We start from the raw sequence: 9307 nt of genomic DNA, 5'->3' as shown, positions 1-9307 counted from the left end.
ACTCCCACCCATCTGGTTGCCTGTTCTCTCTCCTCCCTCCTCTGCATCCTCCCTGCTGCTTCGTGACAGGAGTTCTCCCTCCCTGCCTGTCTAAGCTCTCATGGTCTCCTTTCCTTGAAGATGCTCCCAGCTCTGACCATCCCTGGGAACTGCAGCTGTTCTTCCCTGTTTATGTGTCTCCTTCTGACCCCTTGGACAGTGTGAGTCTTTTGTCCATACACTGGGCTGAGAACCCCAGGCCCAGGCGTCTCCAGGGCAAGCTCAAGAGGTCCTTGAACAAATGAATGAACCCATTCCCCACTACACACAGTCCAATGCTCCATCTGAAGGGTGGGCACCCAGGACCTCAACTCAGCTTCACTCTGGCTCCAATATGTAGCTTTCGTCTAGCCTCTGTTCTTGGGCCTCGCTTCCAAGGTACCTCCAACATCTGAGGTTGGGTGTGTGTTGCTAGGGTGATCACACACATAGGTAGGGTGATTCATACCTGGCTGGGAAAAAGCTCCAGGCTTTAAGGTCTCTGCCCTGTCAGGGGACAGGGCAATTGCAGATACTTACCAAAGAAACAACCAACCAAACACTTGCAAAGGGTTTCTCTAAAAACATATCCATATTTTATTTCATTTAATCAGGGGGTAGGGGGAGGTCAGAGATCCACATGTCTCTGTCTCCCTACCCCCAGGGCTGGGATTAAAGGTGTACACCTCCACAGCCTCATATTTTAATAGTCCCCAAAGTTCAACCTGGAAAGATTAAGACAGAGAAGCCATATCCTCTAAAGGCTGATGTCAGAGGTCAGATATCCAGAACTGGACCATCATTGGAGGAAGCCGAGGTCATATATCCTGAACTGGACCATCATTGGAGGAAGCCGAGGTCATATATCTTGAACTGGACCATCATTGGAGGAAGCCGAGGTCATATATCCTGAACTGGACCATCATTGAAGGAAGCTGGCCACTAGGCAGGTGAGTGTGGGGACCAACAGAGCGGGCAGGGGTAGAGACAGCAGCCGTCCTGGGGCCTGGGACTTGAACACTTGCCGGTTTCCCAGTATCTGCAGGGGCCTCACATTGTCTTTCATGTTCAGCTTCTGTTCTTTGTCATAGTACAGCTTTTTTGAGAATTCTAGGAACTGTAAAAGAGACTGGGCTCAGCAGCTGGAGCAATGCTCTTGGGTGACCTCAGACCAGACATCTCACATCAGCAAGGAAGAGAGGGGCTCAGAATGACTACCAAGAGTATCACGTGTGGCATTTGTGGGAAGCTGAGTGGCGCTGTCTTTCCCTGCCCTCTTTTTCAATCAAACACAGTTTCAATCCTGTTACTGTCACTGTTGCTATGGTACAGTGGTTCTTGAAGGTCAGCATCCTTTAGCATCAGCTGAAGGAGCTCACCGGACCCCAGATGTCTGATTTGAATGGGCATTTCTAGAAAATTCTCTGGGTGAAGATGCTGACGTCACACTGAGAATCATTGTTATAAGCCCAAGGGATTTTGGTCCTCTGGGTTTCCTGCCATCTTTCCAGAGGCTATTGTAAACTCAAGTGCTGTTTGTTGAGCGACTTCCCAATAGCACTAAGGAAGTCCAACCTCAGGTCCCCCTGGAATACTGGCTCCCCACATTAACCAGCCAACTCTCTCCCACTTTTCTGGAATCCTATTCCAAGCACCTTCCGAGATGTCTCACTGGGCCCTCTATTCAGGAAAGTGGTAGTCAGAGCTGTCTTTCTCATCTGTGTCCACCAGTGGAAACCCAAGGTCTGACTCAATGAGTCTTATCTTCCCACCCCAGGGATCTATGGAGCAAACAGATAGTGCTTTAAGAAACTAGGCTCCATATGGAAGAGAGCACCTTGCCCCAGGACTGGGTACCTGGTCTCTGTGGATCTTAATGGGTTCCTTGAACACAGTCCAGATGACTTCCTCTTCACAGTTTGGTGTGGTCAGTGAGCCCGGGTAACGGAAGTAGAGAGACAGTTTCTCCTTCGGGGGAAGCATATCCTCCAGACTGCTGGCCCTCACTGTAGAGTTTGTATCTGGGGTGGGAGACAAAAGCCTTAGATATGACTCTCTTTAAAGCAGCTGTCCTAGGCCCTCTACCCCTCTCATCGTGGGAAGAAGCCATCCCCTCCCCTACCCCGACTCACAGGGTTTGGAGATATTGGCCAGTGCCTCCACCAGGGGCTGGAAGCCTTCATTCACCTTGTTGCCTACCTGGAACAGGAGCAAAAGAAGCATGAGATGGATTCTTTGGAAGCTGCTGCGGCCAAGCAGCTCTTTCTGGAGGACAGGTGACCTCCAGGATGGAGGGGATAGGAGTCCCACCTCAACCATGAATGCCAGCACTGCAAACTTGTCGCCTGAGTCCTGCACCTGACTGCCAGTTGCTATCTTCTTATGTACGATGTGCATCTAGGAAGCAGACACAGATGAAGGACTTAACCGGAAGCTGAACTACCCATCCGGTCCACCCATCCTGTACACAGCCAGCACCCAGCCCAGGACCCAGCTCTAAGACCTCGTACCTCCATTGCAGCGTGTTTCCCATCAATGCTGTGCTCTGAACCCTTGTCCAAATCCTCTGACCAGTGCAGGTGCAGATTTACAGCCTCGTACCGGGTAGGTAGTTCTCCTCCAAAAATGCAGATGCCTCTCCCCAGAGACATCTCCACTGCGAGAGACCCAAGTACGCAGAGTCCTCACTCCGGCCTCCCCTTGGCCCTCTCAGTTCCCACCCCCAGCTTTTCCCTCTCAGCCCTGAGGGATGAGCCGACACCCAACCTAGCTGCTCACTGTGCTTCCCAGCTCATCTCACCTCTCATATACCTATCCCAAAATGTAGCCCCGTCCTGGGCCTGCTTGTGTTTTGACTTCCTTCGTGGTGCCCCGGTATCCCCACGATAATGTCCATACTCCTCCTCAGCCCTGGTGACCTGTTCTGGGTCTCGGGTCAGCTCCTCCTAGCTTCCTTCTCTGGGCTCCATCCACACGCAGCTGCTACCACTCAGAGTTCCCAAACTCTGACCAAGCAGTTTCACGCCTCTGTGCTTTCAAAAAGGTCGTTCCCTCCTTCCGGGAAGGTTCCCTTCCTTCACCTCCACTGCTCTAATGAAATGACTAAAAACACAACTAGCTAGAGTACCCTCCTCTTTACAAGTTTCCCTGGTTGCTCCTCCCTTCTCCGGGCCTGAGGGACTCACCAGGCAGTTAGCCCTGCTTGGGGATGCCACCCAGCCCGTGCAGGACCCACCTACCTGAGTGTTGAGTGTTCCTAATGGGCCACTTCTTTTTTTGGTCGTAGCCATCAAAGGTGATGGTTGTCAGTCTGGGGTTAAACTTTGCCCTACTAGTGATGATGTTGATGGGGGACTGCTGGTTCTTTTTACAGTCTCCAGTCCACTGGTTGGGCCCTGAGCAGGGAGGAAAGTCAGAGTCAAGGGCACATTGACTCATTGGTGTGAATTAAGGTCCTAGAATGCTGGTGAGGTCCCACATGAGGGCATGAGTCTCAGGATTCTGCCCAGGCCTTCCTCTTCTTCCTCCAGCATGCTGACATTACGTAGGCAAGTTAGCGGGTCTCTGATGTGGCTGAGGGTTGAGGGGGTGTGGAGAGAAGGGTGGAGGGAGAAGCCGGCTGGCCACTGATGGCTAAGAGTCTGGGATTAGATAAACCTCATGATGCTGAGCTCTGGCTTTCTCAGTGGGAACCTGGTCATGAACTAAGTAGCTTCCAGGGGATTTTGGGAAGTTTGAAAGTTGCGAAGTGGGAGATGGCTTTTCAGCTTTGGACACTGTGGAGGAGGCCATCTTGGAAGAGCTGTTATGGAAAGAATCTAGACCTGACAAGGCAATATCTAAGCAGTGGGGGACAAGAGAGGAAGAGCCAGACAGGTAACTCCAACATTCAGCTAGGTAGGGGCAAGAGAGGGGCATCTGTTGACACGGCAGTCTACAGGGAAATTGGTCAACATTAGAAAAAGTGGCAAGGGGCTGGAGAGAGGGTTCAGTGGTCAAGAGCACTGACTGCTCTTCCAGAGGTCCTGAGTTCAAATCCCAGCAACCACATGGTGGCTCCCAACCATCTGTTATGAGATCTGAGGCTCTCTTCTGGTGTATCTAAAGACAGCTACAGTGTACTTGCATATAATAAATAAATCTTTTTTTAAAAAAAGAAAAGGTGGCAAGGAAGCAGTGGGGGCGTGGTTTGGTGGTAGAATGCCTTGGCACTCCAATAAACAAACTACCAAGAACCATCTCCCATTTCCACATCAGAGGGCTTGGCCAGACTCGAAACTCCATTTTGTTGGGAAAAAAAATAGCAAAATACGCTGTTAATTAGCTCCTGGTGTCATTCATTGTCCCCTATTCACGAGTGCTGGAAATGTGTGCAGTGTGACTGTGTTGGAAGTTGCTGATGAAAGACTGATGGCACTCACCTAAGCAATGGCTGTTGGGCTCCTTGGCTTGAATCTCATAGCACCATTGTGAGTCTGGAACAGAGAGAGGAAGAATGTGAACCCTGGGTGTGCACATAACTCCTTCATATAGCCCTGTAAACCAGAACCTGGGGGAGGGGGGGACTCTGGTGTTAAGCCCTCTCTTCAGTTGAAGTAGAGGTTTCTGGGTGTGGGATTGAGGTCCCCAGGGAGGTAAACTTAATAGGAATGGCTAGCTAGTAGTCCTACATGCCTTTAATCCCAGCACTTGGAAGGCAGAGTCAGGAGTTCAAGGCCAGCATGGTCTACAGAATGAGTTCCAGGACAGCCAGAGCTACACAGAGAAACCTTGTCTCAAAAAAACAAAATAAAATAAAATAATCATAGGAATGTCTAGCATACTGATCTTCAGAGATCTCCCTCTCTCTCTTTCTCTCTCTCTGAGGATGCTCAGCTCTGTCCCTGGCTCATCAGCTCATCAGCCTCTCCTCCCTCTTCCCTCCTGCATCCCAAGAGGAGGTTCAGTTGAGAGTGAAGGCTTAGGACCACCTCTGGAACAATGTAGTAGGCTCCAGTTTCCCAACCAGACTGGCTTGAGAGGAGAGGAGATTCAGAAGGGGTGAGGATCCAGGCCATGGAGGAGGATCAGCAAGGTCTCCTGAAGGCTCTCCTTGCTTTGTCAATGCAGACAAAGAGAACCATCAGCATTCCTGAAGAAAGCAACAACATAATCCTGACAACAGCAGTGCAAGCTACTGACTAGGGGACCCATTCAGACATTCAGCTCCACTTCTGTAAAACTAAATCTGCTCTAGAAATAAGGTCTATGGGAGGAGAGGGAGGGAGGGAGGGAGGGAGGGAGGGGGAGAGAGAGAGAGAGAGAGAGAGAGAGAGAGAGAGAGAGAGAGAACATGTTTTTTTTTCACCAACAGGTGAATTTCTATCAGAAATTAGAATTCTTGATGGAACCCTGTGTTTAAAGATGGCCCTTTACTCTCTTTGGCTTTATCCTCTGTAAAATGGAGCTAACATGGCCACCCATGAGACTGTTGAGAGTTAAATGAGGTGATATGAACTCTTCTAGGCAGCCTATACTCATTTGGTAAGTTCACAGACAACTCTTCCCCTCCCCACTGGCCTCCGGTCTGTGAGCAGATGGCCTAAGCTAATCCAAGGCAGGAGAGGAAAAGACATGGAGTGAGTTGGAAAAGACTCATGGATGAGGACATTCCTAAGAGAAGTGCTGTGCCCCACTCAGCCTTGCATCCTCACACTGAGTCATCTGCCTTTCCTCCTGGGGGCTTTGTGGGATTTTTTTTTTCTCTTCCAGTGCTGGGAACTGAACCCAGGGTCTTGCACAACATGACAAGCAAGTGCTCTACCACTGAGCTACAGATCCAGTCCTTTCTTTTCTTTCTTTTGAGGTAACATCTCCCAGTGTAGCTCAGGCTAGGATTATAGGTGTGTACCAATGTGCTGCTAGCCTCTTCCTTGCCTGAGCTCTGCACTCCCAAGCCCCATCTCCACTGAGTCTAGACGGGGCATCCATCCCTGACATGGAAACAGGATGAGCTGCTAAGTATAAAAACCATGCTCTTGGTAGCCAGGAGGAACAAGGTTCTAGGCTAGGACAGCGAGCCCTCCAGGAAACTGGCCTCCCTCTCTTGGCCTCCAAGGGCCACTTTAGATTTGCTAGTTTCCTGGCACTATATTAGAATTCATTCCAGCTTAGAGATACAGGGTCTTCCTTATGGTGGTTTATCCTCTGGGAGCTTCTGCACTGGGGAACATGTGTGTGAGCCCATGAGTCTGCAGAGCAGTGGCCATCGACCCTCTAGACAGGCAGACTGCCTCAGGAAGCTGGAGTCTGTTCCCTATCCTTTATGGCCTGCTCTGCCTATTGCTTAATCTCTGCAGAGATTCCATTGTCTGAGCCTTCAAGGTTCTCCAGAGACAGAGGCACTACCCCAAACTCTCAGACCAGACGAAGGACTGGCCAGTCACAGCGAGGAGAGGGGCTATTATAGTCTTTTTGGATCACTGGCCTGCAGAGGCCCTGGGAGGAAAAACGGCTTCCATGAAGTCATCAGAGGGCAGCCTCTCCTTAGTACTTGGGGCCCAAGGGGAAGCTATTCCTAGAAAAGGCCAACTCTGAATGAAGGACAGAGCCGGTAGGCTTGCCTCAGGAGTAGCCCATCTGGGCATTTCTCAGGAATCTTCTCTTCGCTGGCTCTGGCCCCAGCTCCCTGGTTTGTAGTGTGACCTCTGATCCACTGTCTTAATCATAGAGACTTTTGACCTGCTTGGCTGAACACTCTTGTAACTACACTCTCTCTGGGAGGTGATGGCCAGAAAAACAATGCTGAAGATGCAGAGGCCAGGGGTCAGGTCTTCATCTTCCAGTCAGGTAGCAGGGCACCTGTCAGCTCATGCTCCCACACTTGCTTCTGAGGGGCAGCCTTTGCAGAGAATAACAAGTCCACTGCCTCTGGTCATGCCCATGATAAAGGAGATCCCTAGTTACAAGCCTCCCCCTCCTCCTTTTAAGGTAAGGATTTATTTTTGGCTCATGGTCCAGGAGCCTTTCAGAGAAGAGTGAATCTTAATGGGCCTTGCTCAGTCTGAGGAAAGGTGGGCAGAACCTGTGTATGTTCTGAGTAAAGTCTTCACACATTCCTGGCTAGGGATCAAGAACTCCAAAGGGGTGAGATATCCCCTCTCTCTGGGGGTAAATGCTCTGAGGATTTTTACCGGCAACCTGGGCACTTTCCAGTTCCACCAAGACTATGCACGAAGGAGGGTGGTCCTGGCACTAAAACAGGAACAGTTTGTGTGAAGGAGTCAGCTGAGGTGGATTCCTGCCTACATGGCTCCAGGCTGGGCCTCATGACCATCTTTTAGTGTGCTTTCTACCCAGAGCTCAAGGACACTGTCTAAGCTATTAAACTGTTTTATCCTTAAAACAGCACCCAGGAACAGAACTACTAAACCCGATTTGTAAACGACAGAACACGGTATACGACTTACCAAAGGTTTACAGCTACAAGGCACCCGTTAGTCTAAAACATTTTTCTTTTTTACTAAATCATTTAAAGTGCCCAACCCTATGCCACCCTCCCCCACCCCCACATACTCGGCTCTTTATATTAGTTGCTCTTTTCTCTCCCATAGAAGGAGCTTGGGAATTGTTGCAAGGTGCCAAGCTAAGTCCCTTCAGCAACGGGGAACACTCTCTTTTCTTCTGGGTGGCTGAGAGCTCCCTTACCTCCCCAACCATAACCCCCACCCTCCATTCCAGGGCAAACCTCTGGAAGGGAGGTTTGGCCCATTGGACGGAAAAGCTTGCCTGCGGACTAAGAGATGAAGCGTTTGTGAAGAGCTTTGGGGTAGTGGAGAAGGTGCCACTAGAATCGCCTTTAGCTCCTTATCAAATATTAACACGCCTCTACCGCCACCTCCCACCCAGAAGAATAATTAAGAGCTCGGTCTCACCATTAATCTTTAAACGAAAATCACCTTGTCTGGAAAGACCGGCTTGGCCAGGGACTTGGGTCTTAGGATGCCCCCCGCCAGGCTCCCAAGCCAGGGGAGAAGGGAGCTTAAGGCTCAGGAGCCAGTTCAGAAGGGTCAGAAGAAGGGAACACCAGGATACCAACACATCCAACCAGCTGCGTTTGTTCTGGGTGGGCAACAGTTACCGGCTCAGAGTTCCTGAAGCAGTCGGCCACTCGCCCCCCACGGGCAAACCCGGGAGAACCAAGATGCGAAAAGGACCGTGGATCCAGGCGAGTCGGAGAAGCATCCTCACCACAGATCACACGCGCGTCCGCCACGCGGACACCCCGCGGTCGCACACATGCGGGCACACATTCCCCCCGCAGCCTCCTGCGGACACGTGTGGGCGCCCACGCTCACACACAACCAGGTCCGCTGCAGCCTCACGGTACCCTGCACGAACCACGCGCGGCTGGAGCGCTCTAGCAAGGGTAGCAGGTCTAGGGGCGCAGAGGGTCACCCGAGGGGTACCTTCAGTAGAGGGGGCCACGTAAGCCAGCGCCAGCAGAGCAAGAAGTAGCTGCATGGTACTTGAGGGCAAAGAAGCTGCGCAGCCTGGGGTCAAGCACCAACGAAGCCACGGGAGGCGTCGCGATCAGCCGGATGAGGCTTTATAGCAGAGCCACCACCGAGGGGAGCCCGGACGGCAGGACGTGGAAGGCGGCTCCTCCTCCTGGCGGAGCCTCTCCTTGCCTCGTCCAGTCTCAGTACGTAAAGAAGCCTTTCCCCACCTACCTTTGCTACCTTCGCCCATGGCGAAAAGACCTCACCCACTCCGCATCTTCAGTGCTCAGAAGCGGAGTCTTCCCACCTTGCCCCCATCCTACTGGTCACTGATCGCGGAACAAAGATGAACTATCCTCAAGTACTTGACCCACAGGGTGACTTCCCAGACTTGTAGCTTCCATCTTGTTGCCATCAACCACTGTTCAGGGTCTCCTAGTGTGTCCTTGGAATAAATTTGATTTGGGGCAGGATGGATGTAAACGGTCTCACAGAGACCGAGAATCCGAACGGTTCAAAACTTTGCAAAACTGTTTGTTGAAGAGATGCTAGTTGAGAGGCTCTTTGAGCAAGCCGTAGCTAACTCTCCAGTCTCATCTTTTTATTTCCTGGCTGTTCCAAACTTGATTTTGTGTTTTCTTTCTCGAGACTGAAGATGGTGATGATGACGACGACAACGATCTCCTCCTCCCCACCCCCACTTCTTTTCTTCCCCTATTTCTCATACGAGGCAAGCACTCTACCACTGAGCTACATCCAAATTCAATTTTAAAGAAACCAAGACCCGTCTTCCTAACTAGAGCCAAGCT

The 9307-nt window shown here is 51.1% G+C and overlaps 1 protein-coding gene across 1 annotated transcript; it reads right to left on the bottom strand.

The window, feature by feature from the left end:
- Positions 1 to 619: 619 nt before the first annotated feature.
- CA4 (carbonic anhydrase 4) lies at positions 620 to 8604 on the bottom strand. Its single transcript, XM_080923829.1, has 8 exons — positions 8466 to 8604; positions 4440 to 4493; positions 3258 to 3413; positions 2529 to 2674; positions 2329 to 2415; positions 2151 to 2217; positions 1876 to 2039; positions 620 to 1135 (listed from the first exon to the last, which is right to left on the bottom strand). The coding sequence occupies exons 1-8, from the start codon at positions 8518 to 8520 to the stop codon at positions 941 to 943; spliced, it is 924 nt and encodes a 307-aa protein (XP_080779955.1). The 5' UTR covers positions 8521 to 8604; the 3' UTR covers positions 620 to 940.
- Positions 8605 to 9307: the final 703 nt, after the last annotated feature.

Source organism: Micromys minutus (assembly GCF_963924665.1).
Source record: "Micromys minutus genome assembly, chromosome: 10".
Lineage (NCBI taxonomy): Eukaryota > Metazoa > Chordata > Mammalia > Rodentia > Muridae > Micromys > Micromys minutus.
This window is presented reverse-complemented; position numbering and strand designations above follow the sequence as displayed.

What these genes read in the sequence shown, in the direction of transcription:
- CA4 (XM_080923829.1), bottom strand. Translation starts at nt 8,520, where the DNA reads ATGCAGCTACTTCTTGCTCTGCTGGCGCTGGCTTACGTGGCCCCCTCT. An exon ending in TAGGAACACTCAACACTCAG is followed by an intron (nt 2,675 to 3,257) that starts GTAGGTGGGTCC and finishes GGTCTCTCGCAG; the next exon opens with TGGAGATGTCTCTGGGGAGA. An exon ending in TTAAGATCCACAGAGACCAG is followed by an intron (nt 1,136 to 1,875) that starts GTACCCAGTCCT and finishes TCTCTTTTACAG; the next exon opens with TTCCTAGAATTCTCAAAAAA.